This window comes from Rhinolophus sinicus, chromosome 14 (assembly GCF_057876585.1).
Source record: "Rhinolophus sinicus isolate RSI-liver-muscle chromosome 14, RSI-T2T, whole genome shotgun sequence".
Classification (NCBI taxonomy): domain Eukaryota; kingdom Metazoa; phylum Chordata; class Mammalia; order Chiroptera; family Rhinolophidae; genus Rhinolophus; species Rhinolophus sinicus.
The window spans coordinates 119055944-119075224 of NC_142514.1; the positions used below are offsets into that span (position 1 = coordinate 119055944).

The 19281-nt window shown below is 33.3% G+C and overlaps 1 protein-coding gene across 2 annotated transcripts in view; it reads right to left on the reverse strand.

The window, feature by feature from the left end:
* CNTN5 (contactin 5) overlaps nt 1–19281 on the reverse strand; it is a 1286475-nt gene that overhangs the window by 479287 nt on the left and 787907 nt on the right. For both annotated transcript variants that reach the window (XM_088791491.1, XM_019741696.3), the window contains 2 exons: nt 12454–12577; nt 12152–12327 (listed from right to left, as the gene is read on the reverse strand). In XM_088791491.1, coding sequence (XP_088647617.1) covers nt 12152–12327; nt 12454–12577 — 300 coding nt within the window. The remainder of the gene's footprint in view (nt 1–12151; nt 12328–12453; nt 12578–19281) is intronic.

Below are 19281 nucleotides of genomic sequence, written 5' to 3' on the forward strand. Positions count from 1 at the left end.
TGCTTATTATAAACTCCCTAATATCTGGAACAATGCCTAAAGAGAGTAGAGATTGAGTAAATGTTCTATGAATAAAATAACTATGGATATGGTAAATAAAAATTGCAGTGCATGATAAAATACAGTATAGAGTGGAACAAGGCAGATTGTAAATATGAAATTTGAAGTTAGATCTGAGTTTGAGCTATTGTTTTATTATTTGCTAGTTGTATGGCTTTGTGAAAATAATTTGACATTCCTGAGCTTCAGTTCTTTTTTCCATTTATATTTTAGGTCAATAATAAAAATCTCTTGGTAAGGTTGAGGTGAGGATTAAAGGGAGTGATGATGCATTAAATGTGTTTAACAGTTCACCTGGTTTTTAAGTGCTCAATAACTATTGTTGCTTATTTTTATGTTATTGTTTTTGAATATATGGAATATACATATTATATATATATATATATAGTATTGTTTTTAAATATATGGAATATATGTATTTAAAAAAAAATATATATATATATATATATATAAATATAAATATATGAGAGAGAGAGAGGGGTATGAGTATAGATATAGGTATAAGTATAGATAGATATAGAGATAGAGGTAAAAAGATATAGATATCTACAGGGAATTCCAGTCAAGATGTCAGAGTAGGTAAATACTGTGCTTACCTTCTCTTACAACCACATCAAAATTGCAACTAAACTACAAAACAACCGTCATTGAGAATTGCCTGAAATCTTGCTGAACTGAAGCCTTACAACTACAGATATATGGAAGAGGCCACTTGAGACTGGTGTGGGGCACAGATGTAGAATGGGCTTGTCCCACACCCATTTGTGACCATTAAACATCAGGAGGGAGAGCTCAGCTGTGGAGTTTCCCCCAAAAAAGAGCAAGGGGTCCCAGCACCACACCAAGCTTCCAACCAAGGTTTCCAGTGCTAGGGAGACAAGTCACCATAATTCCTGGTTGTGAAAACCAGCAGAGATTGTGGCTGAGTTAGACAGAGGGCAGCTTCATTCCCAGGTACTCCTCTTACAGGGACCGCACATGGACTTACCAAAGGAATCACTGGCTCTGAGCTCCAGCACTGGGGCAGCATCTGGAGAGCTGACAAGAACATATGGGGGCTGGGAGGAGAAAGAACTGAGTTGTCTGCCTTCAGGACAAGGGATAGCAGGGAAGCTTTCTCCTGGATGGAGAAACTGGTAGAAGCCAGCTCTCTGTTGAGTCCTCTTTGTTCTCAGCATGCAGACTCAGGTGGCCACACATCTGAGTCTCCATTAGTCTGGATAATAACATTCTCTCTGTCCTGGTTATTCTAAGACCCAACTTTTGGGCACACTCAAGCCATTTCCAGTGCTTTTTGCGTACAAACCACCTGACTTGGCTTATGCTGCAGACTTTCCTAAGGTCTATCAAAGGGTTGTGAAGCCCAAACAAGCAAAATCTGTATTGGGCATGTCCTATATATCAGGATGAGCAGACCTAAGCCCAACACTAGGGGCAGCCAGCTACAGTTTGAGGCTTGGCCTCTCGAGGCATGTATGGTGGCTATCTGTGGTTTGCTTTGTGGCTCCTGCCAGATGGTCCTGGGTAGGGAAAGGGCTGTGGCTGCACTTGACCTACAGGGTTTCCCCTCCCAAGTTTCCCTGAATCTGGTGTGCCCTGTGGCCTGCTTCTAAACAAGCTGCAGCATCACCTGTTCTCCTCCAAGGATGACACACCCAAGGGGCACACTGGGCAGGCACCTGAGCCCTGCTGAGGCAGATTCTACTCTGTAGGATCAGCCCCTGCACCACAAAAATGTAGTCACAGTCAATCTTCACAACCGATAGGCTCGAGAATCAGTCCTTCACATTGATATGCAAACAGCAACCAAAACTCAACTACAACAGGAGGGCACTCACAATCCATACAAAGGACACACCTAGAGTGCATGGCTCAGGTGACTAGGGAGACTGTGCCACTGCGACCCAGAGCACACTATTTAAGGCTATTCTACTAAGACCAGGAGACATAGCAGCTCTACCTAATGCATAGAAACAAATACAAGTAGGCAGCCAAAATGGGGAGACAAAGAAATAAGTCCCAAATAAAAGAACAGAACAAAGCTCCAGAAAAAGAACTAAGCAAAATGGAGACAAACGATCTACCAGATGCAGAGTTCCTTCCAAACCCTGGTTATAAGGATGCTGAATGATCTCAGGGAGAACTTCAACAAAGAGATAAGAAACATAAAAATGAACCAGTCAGAAATAAAAACTGCAATAATGGAAATGAAGAATATATTAGAGGGACTCAATGGTAGATTACATGATGCAGAGGATCGGATCAGCAATTTAGAAAGGTACGAGAAAACACCCAACGAGAACAACAAGAAAGGAAAATAAATCCAAAAAAATGAGGACAGTTTAAGGAGCTTCTGGGAAAACATCAAGCGTAACAATATTCTCATCATAGGTATACCAGAGAGAGAAGAGAGAGAGCAAGAAATTGAAAACCTATTTGAAGAAAATATGACAGAAAACTTGCCAAATCTGGTGAAGGAAATAAACATACAAACTGAGGAAGTGCAGAGTCCCAAACAAGATGAACCCAAAGAGGCCCACACCAAGACACATCATAATTAAAATGTCAAAGGTTAAAGACAAAGAGAGAATCTTAAAAGCAGTGAGAGAGAAGCAGTTAATTACCTACAAGGGAGGTCCTATAAGACTATCAGTTGATTTGCCAACAGAAACTTTGCAGGCTAGAAGGGATTGGCACAAAATATTCAAAGTGATGAAAAGCAAGGACCCACAACCAAGATTACTCTACCCAGCAAAACTATCATTTAGAATTGAAGGACAGACAAGGAGCTTCCTAGATAAGAAAAACCTAAAGGAATTCCAAACAAGCAACACAGTATTACAAAGAATCTTAGAGTGACTCTTTAAGATGAAAAAACAAATAAAAATTATAAATAATAAAATGGCAGTAACTACATACTTATCAACAATTACTTTCAATGTAAATGGATTAAATGCTTCAATCAAAAGATAGGGTGGCTGGGGCCGGCCCAGTGGCTCAGGCGGTTAGAGCTCCATGTTCCTAACTCCGAAGGCTGCGGGTTCGATTCCCACATGGGCCAGTGGGCTGTCAACCACAAGGTTGCCAGTTCCACCCCTCAAGTCCCGCAAGGGATGGTGGGCTCCGCCCCCTGCAACTAAGATAGAACATGGCACCTTGAGCTGAGCTGCCACTGAGCTCCCAGATGGCTCAGTTGGTTGGAGCGCATCCTCTCAACCACAAGGTTGCTGGTTCGACTCCCGCAAGGGATGGTGGGCTGTGCCCCTGCAACTAGAAAATGGCAACTGGTCCTGGAGCTGAGCTGTGCCATCCACAACTAAGACTGAATGGACAACAACTTGAAGCTGACCGGCACCCTCCACAACTAAGATTGAAAGGACAACAACTTGACTTGGGAAAAAAAAAAAAAAAAAGGCCTGGAAGTACACACTGTTCCCCAATAAAGTCCTGTTCCCCTTCCCCAATAAAATCTTTAAAAAAAAAAAAAAAAAAGATAGGGTGGCTGAATGGATAAGAAAACAAGACCTTTATATTTGCTGCCTATAAGAGACTCATTTCATATCAAAAGACACAGAGACTGAAAGTTATGGGGTCAAAAAAAGTTATTTCATTAAAAAGGGAAACAAACAAATAAAAAGCTGTGGTAGCAATAGTTAGTTATACTAGAAAAAAATAGACTTTAATACAAAAACTATAGCAAGAGACAAAGAAGGACCTAGTAATCCCACTTCTGGGTATTTATCCGAAGAAACCCAAAATGCAACTTCAAGGGGATGTGCTCATCCGTATGTTCATTGCAGCATTATTTACAATAACCAAGGTATGAAGGCAACATGGTTGTCCCTGAATGGATGAATGGATAAAGAACAGGTGGTACATATATACAATGTAATATCACTCAGCTGTAAAAAAGAATGAAATCTTGCCATCTACAAAAACATGGATGGACCTAGAGGGTATTGTGTTGAGTGCAGTAAGTCAGACAGCAAAAGACAAATGTCATGTGATTTCACTTTTAAGTGGTCTCTAAAGAACAAAATATACAACCTAATGAAACAGAAACAAACTCATAGGTACAAAGAACATTTGATGGTTACCAGATGGCAAGGGGGTTGGGAGTGGGTGAAAAAGGGGAAAGGATTAAGAAGTGTAAATTGGTTGTTACACAGTAGTGTTGGGATGTAAAATACAGCATAAGAAATATATGTCAATAATATTTTAATAGCTATGTATGATGTCAGATTGGTACTAGATCTATCGGGGTGATAGATGGGAGGGTGTTGGCGGCAGGGTGAAAAAGGTGAAGCAGTTAAGAAATACAAATTGGTAGTTATAAATTAGTCATGGGGATGTAAAGTATAGGAAATATACATGAAGAGTAGCAACGTTTAGCAATTGGTGTGGAAATTCATTTAAGGCACAAGAATGGCAGGCTGGTTCATTCATGTCCCACTCTGACTTATCCCTCAAAGATAGGGTTTTTATGGAATAAAATAACTTTAGAAAGTACTCATATTCCATGTCTTCCCCTTTGTTTATACTTTTTTGTTTTATATTACTGTCTTTGTATTCACCTGGATTATAAATTGTCCTGAGATGGAGCTACTATTTTATCAAGGAAGCCTGGCACTAATAGTAAGATTTAAAACTCCATTGTACTTTTATGCCTTGGAATTTTTTGAGCTGGGGAAAGGTCTCTAAAGACCCTCTACTAAGGACTAGGGAGCAATGAATTAGGTAAATAGACATGAGCAATAAGAGTGAGAGGATTTATACGCTCCCCGATATTGGTCTTTCCACATTGCTTCACACAAGGTGAGTGAAGAACTGCTTTTCTGCATTTCTAAAAATAAGAAGAGCACTCAGATCAAATGTACACTGGGTCAAGCCAGGCAAGTGGGACCATTTTGCTGGAGGTCATTTGTTACATAAGACAGAGTTATTCGTGGTTTCCATAAATAATGAAAATATATGTTCAGATGAACTTTAATAAATAAAATACCTGCAAATTTATGTTATGTCACAGAATTAAGGATTTGAGAACAATCTGCCACAGATTTCAACTTTGATTCACTTATCATAGCTGTCTTTAAAGCATGGAATTATGTTTTTAATTTAAAAATTTATCTGTGCTCTCAATGAATCCATACTGTCATTTGTCAAGGGGTCACACACTCACATTTTTCTATATCTATTATGATCAGAATAATCATCTTTTTAAAGGGAGACTTAAACCATATTCTTTGAGTAATAATTTTATAAAAGTTGTTTTGTTTATAAAAGACAGCATTACAAAGTAATATTAATTTATTTTGTAATAAAATTGAATATTACAAATAAAATCATGTATGCCAATGTGACTCATTCATGTGAATATTCAAATGATTTAATAAATTCATTATGGATAAGACCTCACAGACTAATGAAGTAAAGCTTTGGCTATACTGTGGAGTTAGCAATTATTCAAATAATTTCATTGGATTGTAAAGACTAGTAAAATGTGCTTTCAAAGTCTAACATCAATTTTACTTTAGGAGAAAAAATTATGAAAAAGCTAGAGAAGTAATTTTTAAGTTTTGTATGAAAATGAAAGGTTAAATTAAAGGGCTTTAATGCAAAGTCTATAAAAATCATGCAATCTCGCAAAGAGTTAAGGAGGTTATTTTAATCAACTGCTTCAAGAAAATTAATGAAATATTGTGGATCTAAATCACTTAACTGCCTTGAAAAGAAATATGTTTGAATTTACATATGAATTGTCAGTTTACCAGGGATGTCATATAAAGATATTTTTAAAGCAAGACAAAGCATAAGGCAATTTTATTTTTATTTAATGTTTGACTTGCTGTTATGAATTATTTTTAAAAATCCAAATTTTGGATTTCTGAAGGACATTTCGAAGTGTGTAGTGTCACATTACCAATACCAAATTCTCATCAGCATGGTACTAAGCTAATCTAGCGACAAAGTTTTAGATGGTGTATTCTTGCTTGTCATTGAAGAGAAATCATTATACTAGGTGAAGAAATTATCCTCGTGATGAACATAAGCTACAGGAATAAAACATACTTTGCCAAAAATAATCTTATCGATCACCAATAACAACTATCACTAGCAATAATACACCAACTTTTTGTTTATGTCTTTCTTTCTGAAATTGAAAATTAGTTCACAGACCTGACTTCTCCACCTCATTAATTTTTACTATACCCTTATAAAGTATATATTTATTAATGCTAAAGTACATTATTAACATTATGCTGAGCCATGTTTATAAATATTAATTTAAGGATAACAAAATGAAAGATCTTCGTAGACAGACATTTAGACATGTGAGAGGTAGGTTAAAAGGGGAAGATGAGCAAGTACGCAGCAGCTGCTCAAATCCATTAGCTGCTTAAATCGAAACTTAAAAAAAAAAAAGATTTATAAATGAACAGAATAGCTTCATGATTAAATTCTAGTTACATTTCAAGAATTGTCTTGGTTTTTTGTCAGGCTAATTAAACTTGCTATTTAAGTAATATAGGGATGTTGTTATGATCTCTACAAAAAACCTCAAATGAGAAATTTCTATGAGAATTAAATGTTAAGAAAAGATTTTCTTCTCTTAAGCAACTGGGGGAAAATTAGAGTCCTTTAAACGTTTGTATCTATCATTTTGCTCTGACCACTGGGAATCCTAAGGAAATATTTATGTTTTGACCACAATAATTATTATGGCATACACTATCTTAACCTCTTATTATGAAATGTATTTTTTCTTGGTGCTGTATTTACTGATTTACATACTTATCTTTTATAGTGCACAATTTTATATAGCAAGTCATATAAATCACCTTTGGAATGAGGTTAAGATAAAATACGTTAGTAAAATAAATGACTATCTCGTATATAAATATACACACTTGCTATTTTGCATGTGTTGATATATTGAGTCAATAGGAACAAAGCTTTAAAAGAGAATAATTTGTTTTGTACTTATATAATTTTTCCACACACTACATATACCTTCTATTATTGCTAAATGACCAGGTAATGGTACCAACACTCACTTCTTTATCACCATTCTCTTCAACAGCCAGGATCTCTGATAATATTATCAGCTTTTAATAATAATAGCCAGAGGAATCTTTTCCTGTCTCAAATTCATTTAGAAAATTTAGCTTTCTAGGTCCTGATCATAGATCATCCAACCATTTTTTTTTAAATTATAAGAAAAAAAATTTATTAAAAGAGGAAATATGATAATTAGAAAAAATAACTACATAGCAAAGTTACTATAAATCCTCAAATTCCAGATCTATAAAGAGACTCAATGTTCCTTAAAATCTTAAACTTCCATAAGGGAAATTAATCAAGTGGTTTATTAACTAAGTTTGAACAATGAGAAGAAAGGCAGAATGATTGTAACTTATATTTGTTACCAATATTTATTTTTGTTATATCTTATAGGTATTAATAGACTGATTATAGAGTGGTGAAGAAAACATACATGGATTTTTTAAAGGTTATGATATAGTTTAAGAGAGGAACTGAAAACTAAATTGAATATGTCATAAAGTGAATATAATACATATTTATATTAGAATAGAAAACGATGCCACTAAAGTTAAATAAGGTGTATCATCTGTAAAATGGATTTATGTATTATAATATAACAACTCATGATGGTTATGAGGATGAAATGAATTAACGTCTTTTTTCTTCTTTTTTAAAAATATTTCAATTATAGTTTACATTCAATATTATTTTATTATTTTATATTATTTCAGTTGTACAGCATAGTGGTTAGACATTTATATGATTTATATGATTACAGTCGGTGATCCCCCTGACTAGTCTGGTACCCACCTGGCACTATGCATAGTTATTACCATATTATTGACTATATTCCCTATGCTGTACTTTACATTCCCATGACTATTTTTTATTAGTTTCAGGTATACAAAACAACATAGTGGTTAGACATTCCTATAATTTATGCACTGATCCTCCTGATTAGTCGAGTACCCACCTGGCACTACACACAGTTATTACAGTATTATTGACTATATTCTCTCTGCTGTACTTCATATTCCCATGACTAATTTGTAACTACCAATTTGTATTTCTTAATCCCTTCACTTTTTTTACCCAGCCCCCAGGGGTGTTGGGAGTTAATGTATTTTAAAACACTTAGAGTATTGTCTGCCACAGAACTATTCAATAAATATAAGCTACTAATGTAAACTCATGACCTTAAAAAAGTCGTTGCTTTTAAAAATCTTTTTACTAAATTATTTTAGTTAAAATGTCATCCGACCCATCACTAGAATTTATGTGTAACAATCTTATATGCACCTCTAGCACCTAGATTTTACTCTCTATAACATAGTCAATGAAAAGTAGCTGAATCTATGCTTGACTTGGGGAGTAGCCAGGGGATCAAGATGTTATTAGAGGACAGCTAGAATGCTTCAAAATATATTTCTGATTAATAAGAGGACAAATAAGTTAGCATTAAGGGAGTCCCAATAGCTGAACTGTGACAATTTGCATATGTATACGAATAAGTTGAATTTGCAAAAACTCATGCAGCTGTAATGTTACTCAAAATCAGAGTTGAAGATGATGTGTGTGTATGTATGTAATTTTCACGCAAAGGGGAGATGACTCTCCTAGGCTTTGTTTAAATTTTATTGTCTTTAATAAATATGAGATTGTTAGTATATGGATATCTTGAATCTTCATTAAAATATGTATCTGTTTATAATATAGATTATACCTTTTTTTTCTATGCATATAATTAGAGGAGACCCATCTGATGTTTATTTAACACTGTCAATAGAATCACATCATTTTAAGCAAAGGTCATATTCCAAAAGGCAAAAGCCTGTGTAAAATGTGTCATTGATAAAACAAAAATAATGTTCAAATTTTAAAAGAGGCCAAGTCTGTTAAACATGTCTCACTTTTGATAGAAGACACCAACATTTAATTGGTTGATAACTCAGAAACTGACACTGAATTAGGTAACATGGTCCTATTTTCCATTTTATTTTAGATCATAATACTACTAAATACTGTAGAAAAACATATCTGATAGTTACTATATACATGTGATAAATTAATGTATAAAAGGTAAAAAATACTTACATAATAAAATTATTGAAAACTGAGGTAAGCATAAAATATAACTCAATAATAAGCAGAAGACAGATTTAGTTATAGGTATTAGTAAGTTTTGTAATTATCTTGATAATTTGTAGTCTAATTTTATGACATTAAAAACCTTTACCAGACTCATGTATTAGGTTTGAATAGTTGATTTGATTAAACAGTTTTTAATATTTATCTAAATATGCTAAATATATTAGTTTTGAAATATTCATTGTATAATGAATATTTAAATTTTTACATAAATAGTAGTTGATGGGTATAAAGGATTAATAATTTCAGCTTTAAATTGTGTCAAAAGTAATGAGGGTTTCTCCACTCACAAAAACCCTTTGGATTTTAATCATTCTGCAAGCTATAAATAAGGAGTTCATTTTCTATCTATGAGGCTGAACTGGGAAAGTCATGATGTAAAGGAAAGCAGCCACAAAGGTTTTGGTCTTACTTTACCTTTGTATCCTTTCACATCCTTTGAGAAACCCCTTTCCTTTTTTCTCACCAACTTTTTACCTCGTTTTCTTTCCCTCATCACAAAACTACCTTGACTCGTAGAATCCTATAGCACCCATGCTTATACTCAAGTATACTAGAAAGCAAGTTGATCAACTCTTCACCCTTTCTCTCTACCGCATATATTTGCATTTTTTCCCTCAAAGATCACCTGGAAAAAGGATAAAACTAAACCTAAAGAACTTAATTTTTTTATATCATCAGTACAGACATGATATCTAGTGGGGGAATAATTTTGAGAAGTATCCTTCCCTATGTAAATGACTGACTTCCTCAACCAGGCACCTATGGGCTCTTACGCATATGTATGGATTCCAGGACACAGTGTTGAGCCAGCTGTGGTGCGAGAGGGAAGGGACAGGGACATAAATGCTACCAATGAATCCATATGTTTAAGTTAAAAATAAAGCAAATATTGCTATAAACTCAAACTCAGGACAGTTTGTTACTGAATAGGTAAGATATATGATGGATGATTAGATAGATAGATACATAGATAGATGATACATAGATAGACAGATAGATAGACAGATAGATGATAGATAGGCTAGATAGATGATAGATAGATAGATAGATAGATAGATAGATAGATAGATAGACAGATAGACAGACAGATAGATGATAGATAGGCTAGATAGATGATAGATAGATACATACATACATAGATACATAGATAGAGAGGTAGATAGGCAAGATAGATAGATGATAGATAGGTGATAGATAGATAGATAGATAGATAGATAGATAGATAGATAGATAGATGATAGATAGATAGATAGATAGATAGATAGATAGATAGATAGATAGACAGACAGATGGAGCGAGCTTTCCTTGCCTAGTCATTGAACTGTAAATATTGTTGCCAACTTGCTCACTGAAGATGGGAGTGAGTATTTGACAGCAGCGACTAGTCTTTGCAGGAATCCTAGTAAGGCACAGTCATAAGGACACCTACAGTCTCCTAGTAAATAGATTTCTGCTCTGTAGGATGCAGAAAACTTCACATATTTTGCTGCCATTGCTGATTTAAGGGAAAGAAACAACTGCTGTACTCATACAGGCTATTGTGAATCGGTGTGCATCTGTCAGATTGTACAGGCCAAAGAGAAAGGTATAAGCCACTAATATTTATACATCATGATCTCTGGATTTTCTGTATTTGTCTTGAAAAGACTGCTCCATTTAACAGAGGAGTGATTTGGAGGGTTATTCATATTGTTTATTAAGTTACTTTTAATGTGCATACTGAAAAGTATGAGGTTCTGGGATGCACTACACAATATTTTCTAAAATAAAACGAATATATCTAGGCAACTATTTTGGTATATTTGGTATCTGTAAAATACATATATGAACGCCTTAGCTAAATCTACTTTAAAAGATAACATTTAGATTATTCTAGGACCTAAGTCAGTGTTCTCCAAACTGATCCATTTTCATTTTTTTATTCTTTCCTTTTTTCCCTCATACTCTATTATAGGGTGTCTGGATTCTGGGTTAATAGAAATAATATGTGAAGATGCTTATATGGAGAAAAATCAATTGTTCCATCCTTCAGGTTGTAATTTTAACATAAAAATCATTTTGTGATAAATTATGTAGCAAATAGTTACATATGAATTATTAACACAAAGATTATTGGCCCTCTTATCTATATTTTAGAATTTGTAATCCTCAAGTTTTTAAATTCAAGTAGAATTACTTACTAAGGAATAATACTAAGTAAGAATTTTTTTTTTTTTTTTTTTTTTTTTACCCACTAGCCTATGCTCAGTTTGATGTAAGCCCTCACTACCAGTGAAATAATTTTAGGAGTTTTAAGAAATCAATACATTTAATTAATTAGATATATGATCTATTTTAGAAAATGTGTATGTTCTAGTATGTATGTATGATTATATGTGGTATCATTTTTCTAATAAAAAATCAGGACAACTGGGAAGGAAGGTATAGTCAGAATCTCTGAAATATTAGTCTTTTAGAGGCATTTCTTTGGTTAATTGACCATTAGCAAAATTTTTAGAATATGCTGTCTTATTTCCAGAAAAATCTCTGGCTAATAGACTGAAACAGACAGTAGAAGAATAAAAGCAGATAAGATGAAGCTATTTTCAAAAGCAGACAGAATTAGAAATCTATTTTTGTACTAGATTTCAAAAGATATTTGAATTTTAAACTTTATCTGCTTTCATGAATAGGATTTTTAACCTCCCAGACTAGTATGTGGTTTGAAGACGGCAAACAGTTCAGGAAATTTCAGAATACCTCAGGAAGCAATGTACTGTTTACATAGCTCTAATCCTTACCAAGATTTTCCACTATTTTAAAATTTGACGTTTGAAGCTTTTGCCTAACTAAACTTTAAAATTACATATGTACACACTGCATACATATACATGGAGAAAGCATAAACTTTACTCACAGGCAAACTGAAGTATGGCTTCTCTACTAAGAATACTTCCAAAAGTGTTGGCTGCTAAACACTGATAATGACCAGAATCCTTTGCTTCACTTGGATTGCTTATAATGAAAGTCCCGTCTATCAAACTGTAGCGATAATCACTTTCCAAATCTATTTCTGTTCCATTTCGAAGCCACCTTAGGGAAAATCAAAAGACAAATATGTAAAAATGATTTGAGACATAATACTCCCTGGGAGTGTCAGAATTTCATCAAAAGAAAAAAAAATTAAGACTTAAGAACAATAATTAATAGAATTTCTACCTGTAATTGGGAACTGGGTTGCCACGAACTTCACAATTCAGTGCTACTTTCTTTTCATCAGAATCAGTTGGGAAAATTATATCATCTGGTTCTTGCACAAATACTGGCCCGTAGTCCACACTTTCTGTAAGGACCAAAAAAGACACACTTTAAAATTTCTTGAAATATCAAGACTTTTTTTCTCACTTATATTTGCATTCAAAATTTTTGCTCTTTACTTGTACACAACAGTCATATTACCAAAAGAAAGCTATAACTATCAAATTGCATTATTTTAGTAAACTGCAGAGACCTAACTAGAACTTTTTTATAATTGACTAAGACTTTTTAAAAATATGATATAGATAATTGGAAAATAAACATTTCAAGCATTGGTTTTGTACTTTTAAAAATATATGTCTATATTCATCTAAAGCAGAATGTTATCATCTAAATAATAGTAAACAAAAGCATTATTTTAAAAAGGCTTAAAAGTTTGTAAAACTCTTAGAATGTTAAAAATAATATACAATACAATAAAGAAAAAAATCAAATTAATATGTGTTACTAGTTGGATACTATACATATGAAAACATTGGTCCTCCTGCTTTCTTCGCATATTCCTTTCTTTATTCATTCCATCAAGCATTACTTACTGCTAATAATGCTGGAGGGTAGGGGAAAAATTATTTAATACAAATAAATACATTCTCATGGAATGAGACATGTCCTCAAGAAATTAAAATAACTGAATAAAATGTCAAAACTGTATACAGTTAAATGTTCACCAGTAGGTAAGCAAAGTAAATGGAGATCACATGAGAAAAGGTATAAAAAAGAGGGCAAAAGGGAAGAGCACTTAAAGTAATTAAGTGCTTACTATATGCCAGATTCTAGAGTCTATCTCATTTAATTAGTTAAAACTCAGAGAAATTCTATGACAAAGGTAATCTTAAACTAATGAAAATCTCATGGAAAAGTAGAAATAAAAATGGGTCCCAAATGTCACCTTGGACTTAAGGATAATTCTGCTAGAGAAATAAATAACAAATGATGAGTAAATGTGCTGTAGGGAGTGTAAGTCATGTTAGCCTGCATAGTGTAAGAATTTACAGAATTATATGCATACCTAGGAGCTATAGCATCCTGAATCATGAGCTTAAAAAAATAAAATTTCTTGCTTTATTTTTATTAATCATTAATTTAATTACATAATAACCTTAGATCAAGATTTGCAACCTTGGCATAGGTGACATTTTGGGATATTCTGTGTTGTGAGGGCTGTCCTGTGCATTGTAAGCTCTGTACCATCATCCCTGACCTCTGTTCACTACTTTCCAGTAGCACACCTCCCCAAAAGGTGATGATCAGAAATGTCTCCAGACATTGTTCAATGTTCCCTAGGGTCAAAATTGTATTTATTTAAAACCACTGCCTTAGCACAATAAAGAAGGATGGGTTTAGAAAAGACATATTTCCAATGTCTACACCAAACAGTTGGACGTTTACATCCTCCTTGGTTAACCACACAGAAAATAAACATATCAGGAAAGACATTTTTGAGTGAATGAATGTCCCAGGAAACTTGAGCTTTAAAAAGTTATATTGAAAAAGATGTGTACTTTCTTTATACTTAAAATATGGGTAAATTAATTTGCTTTCTTTAAATGCATTATATGTTCTTTCTTTTGAGGCAAAAAATAAAAAATAAAAAGTGTTCATGGTATTCTAAACATTCATCCAATAAAAACAGCACTCACAATGGGTAGGCACGAAGAAGTATTTTCTTTGAGTCCTAGGTAACCTAGCTTGAGGTTATCTTTTCCTTATGCTACAACCGACAATACTACATGAAAATAACTGATGTGAGTTTCTCTACACCAGATTTTACTACTGTCACTTAAAACTTTTATTTTAAAAAAAGCAAAATATATAAGTGATTGGATAAATAACGAGAGGAAATTATTGTCAAAATATGGTATTTGTTGCATCACAATGAATTTATAAAAATTCAGAAAAGCACATGAAACCTCTTCAAACTCTCAAATAGAATTAAATTGCACAATCAAATTATTAACAAAATCCCTTCTAACCTTTCCACGTTAAGATATGATTACTCAAATAAATATTATGTATGTCTCTGATGTATAAAATTAACAGATAATTAATATATTTTATATATTTGTATATTACAAAACACATGAGCTTTGGAGTCAGACAAACTTGGGTTTAAATTCCAGTACCATTGTTTTCTAGCCTTGAGCCAAGTACTTGAATCTTTTGCTGTGTGATTTATTAATTGTAGATAATAATTTCTCCTTAAAGTATTCTTATGAAGATCAATTGACATTAACATTTGTAAATATGTAGTATATCATGAGTACTCAATAAATTACAATAAATAATAGTAACTTTTCCTTGTGGTATAATACTACATACTAGATATTATACTGAATAATTTATATGTAAAATGTCACTTAACACAACAACAATGTGACCAGAATTAATCCCTCATTTTGTAGATGACAAAACTGAGGCTGAAATCAATTCACTAAATTTATATAGGAAATAAATTACAAACTTCTAATATAAATCCAAGCCTCTTGGTATCTAGAAACTGAATATCATGACCACTACTATTACTATTACTTATAATAATAATTATTATTATATTTATGTTATAGTTACAAAGCACTTTCATGTATGTTATTATTTAATTCTCTGAGCTGAGCATTATAATTATTTCTAATTCCAAGATGAAAGCGCTGAGGTTCTGACAGACTTCTGCAAAATCAGCCACACACATTTTGAAATGACTGCTGCATATTTATAGGCAATCCACAAGTTGATTTTAACTAAGGTTCTTGTGTTCCAAATCTTATGTTCTGAAAATTGTCAAAACAGGCAAGGGAAAAAAGGTTGTCAGTCTGGGGAAAGCCAGAGGGGCATGATTTGATAAATTACAGACTGTAAAACAAGGGCCTAGTCTGAACACCACTTATTCTATTATGATTGTGCATACTCTTCCATAGCTCTTCACTGTTCCGTGTCACTTCCAAAAGAATCTTAGTGCACACTTACTCACCCTCTTTCTTTTTCTCTTGGTTTTCTCTTAGAAATAAAGTTCATTGTAAGGGGTGGAAGAGCAAACTTCTATGTAGCAATAGATCTTCAAACAGTTAACTAAAATGTGGAAGGTAGACATGTGACAAAGGTAATGACTGAATTTCTCTGGATAGCTTTCTCTTAGGTTTGTATCAGAATAACAAGGCAAGCCAGGGGAAGTAATTATAAAGAGTCACATAAATTGGAGATGTTTAATAAATTATAATCATTAATCTAAAATCAAGTATATATATATATATACACACACACACACACATTTGTGCGTAAACACACACGCTAGGTGTGACAATTTCACGAACTTGTTGCAACAATGTTGCTAACCTTTTTTTGATATAAGAGGGATTATTTATTATGAATTTGTACCAAATGGACAAACAGTTAACCATGTTTACTATTTACTAAATAATATGTGTATATATTCTTTGTCCTTTTTCCCTTTTGCTATCCATGAGCCTTATCAGCAACCCCATCCATTCTGGTCTAAGCAAGCACAGAAAAACAATATATAATTGAAAAAAAGTGCTGTACATCCTTATTTAGGCTAGTGGTTCCCAAATTCTTTTAATAACAAATATTTTATAATTCTCCTTTAATAAAAATTAATAAATATTCTAACATACCTATATACAATTTTTTTAACTTAATAAAAGGACAAATAAAAGAGAAGTAATATAAAATAGTATTTAATTCAATATAAATTCGCAGGAATAATTATAATAGAAGACATAAAGTGGTAATCAAAGTTTGTTTTTATTCATAAAATCTCCATTGGTGTAGCAGTTGCAAATTGCAAACTTATCCAAATGTGGTATTTTCCACTGAAATATCATGCACACTATTGGTGTTAGGTGGTGTAGTTTTCTAAATGGCCACCAACTCCTAGTAAAGTTCTTAACAAAATTAAATATAATCTTGCTGTAATTGACACAATTTCTGCATTGACATTACCATTATATGTCAAAAATACAGAGTTGGATTCTAGTCTCAAAAAATTATAAAGGGAGTTTTCAACTTATATGAATGTCTGGCAGGACATTTAAGAGTCCTGTGCATTATAATTACAGGTCACTTAGCCTTCCGAGTCTCCAATCTCTAAATTAAAGTAGTGCGTCATAGAATCACTGAATCAATTAAAACTGTTCCACAAAATTTGGGAACACCTCTGAGGGGAAGGTGTTACACCTTGGAATCTGAATAGAGCAATAAATAAGAAACAATGACCGCCTAAAGTTAGCATGGTGTTGGCAGTAGTCTTCTATGAGAGATACCTGAACAGCAAGATGAAGCTCTACCATGAAATAATGACTCTGGGGCCCATCTGCCTTTCTCCCAGTGAAGCTTTTTTTGAAGCACTGATATGTGATTTTATTAATGGAGACAATGATTTCCCTTGTAGAGTCCTGTCCTGGGATCAAGCTGATATCTTGCCATCTCTAACCCCTTTTTAAATGACTGCTGCTTATTTATAGGCTACCCCGATACTAATTTTCTTCCTGCCAAGATGTTTTAACTATCACCCAATCTGAGATTCCTACAGCAAGGTTCTCTTGGGAAGCCTTACTTCTTGGTGTTGGATCGTTGTTTTCAATTGTTTCCTGGATCATGTCTCCATAGATTCTAAACTGCCTTTCAGACTTAAATCCTCTTTTGAACAATTACTTCTGTGCCCATTTTTCTCAAAGATAGGGTTTAACGCCAGACCCCAACCCTCTCAACCTGCTGACTAGCTCTAATTTGTAGCCTTAGCTTATTCATGTAATGTGACCTAAATATCAGTAATATAATCTAGAAGAAGTATTAGCATATTATGTCCAATACAATTACAAGAAATGTACTTTTAATGATCATTAATATATTTTATGTGTTAATTTCCAGAAAGTTTGAAATGTTTAATTAGATATTGCATTTTATAATGACATTCATTTACAATGTGAGAAAAACTTTTCATATCATGTGGGCATCTAAGATGAATTCTTAAAGAAAATATCCAAACCTTCCTATAATAAGTTGTCTTTCAACACTCAAATTAAATTTCTTTATGAAAGTTGAACAAGTGTAAACTGTCATTATAAAACTTTCAAGGATTACTAAGAATGAAAGCATCAGTTATTAGAAAGCATTGTGATAAATATTTTATGTGGAGTGGCATTATGTTGCACATGATATAAATTGAGTGTTTAATAGATTTTTTGTCATTTTCTAACGTAGCTATAAAAGAGAGGTCAAATGATTCAGAGATGCTATCACTTATGAGACTGATCAAAGTGCATCAATCCTTGTTACATTCAGAAGATGATGAACCACTAATAGGGAGAACATCGCTATTTCCTCCTTTTCATTTGTAATTCAAAATACACAGGTTAAAACATATTCAGGCAAATATTCTAATGTAGTGTAGAAATTCATCCTAAATTCAGATTTCAAATTCCTCGAGTAGATGCCCCCCTTATTTAACAGTATTTGTTAATCTCCTAGTAAGTTTGCACTGCTCTAACTGCTGAAAGAGGGCAAAGGGGAGTGTATGAGATAGTCTTTGCTTCAATGGCATATACTTAAACTGGAGAGAAAAGCATACTAACATAAAACAATAACAATAGCTCTAAAAATCAGGAATATAATAAAAGAATAAAATTGTAATGTTTCAATGAATGGTCATAAAATTGTAAAGTTTTAGAATATGGTCTCTTTTCTAAATGATAGAAACTGGAATAATGTGACTTATAGAATAGTGTATCATCCAAGTGAAATACATTTTCCCCTTCCAGATGGAATTCTTATTCTCATAAAAGATCATTTAAATTTGAATTTGGTTATCTAAAACAATTTACCAGCAAAGGGTATTTTGAGGGGACAACAGAAAATTGTCAACACATAGATCACTTTGAGTCATTGATGCCATGCCCACGTGCTAAGTCAAATCTGGAAACAAGCCACCTTAACAATGAAATTCAGCCAAAGGTACTAAGGATATGAGGCAACTAATTTGGTAGGTTGCAGGAATCTTCAAATGTCCAAAGCCAGTGGTAGACAGACCCCATGTGTTATGTAAGGTTAGACAGACCCCAAGTGTTATGTAAATTGTGGGTTGTGTTCATCATTGAGGGAATTAAAGAGATCAACATTATATGCTTCAATTTACTAAGAAATAATTCACTTTAACTGCTTCTAAAAAACAAAACAAAATAAAACAAAAAAACACACTTCCCCCCCCCACACACACCACCTTTGGTAGCATCAGTAGTTTCTAAATCTCACAAATGGGCTCCCCTAGTAAAAGTCTGAACTTTCTAGTTGGACTCACTCTTAATCCAAACTGCTTCTGTGCAAGGAAGATAAAACATATAACCCTAACTGCCTCATCACAAATATTAATAGAAGAAGGAGATGTCCCTTACACTTATGTTTCCTCCTACTAAAACCACAACAGTGAAAAGAGATTAAGCCAAAGACCAATTTATTCTCTGTTCCTTTATAAAGGGAGGGATTATCAGCAGTGATTAATCCTTGTCTACAAAACAAAATTCAACATCAGGACATGTTTAGCAGGTATTGGAGGTGCTCTCTCCTAAAGGCTTTCAATTAACCTATTTTACCATAAGAATTTCCAAATTAAACCTTAGCAATTTTTTAAATTAAATTTATTGGGGTGACAATGGTTAGTGAAATTATATAGGTTTCAAGTGTACTATTCTATAATACATCATCTCTATATTGCATTTTGTG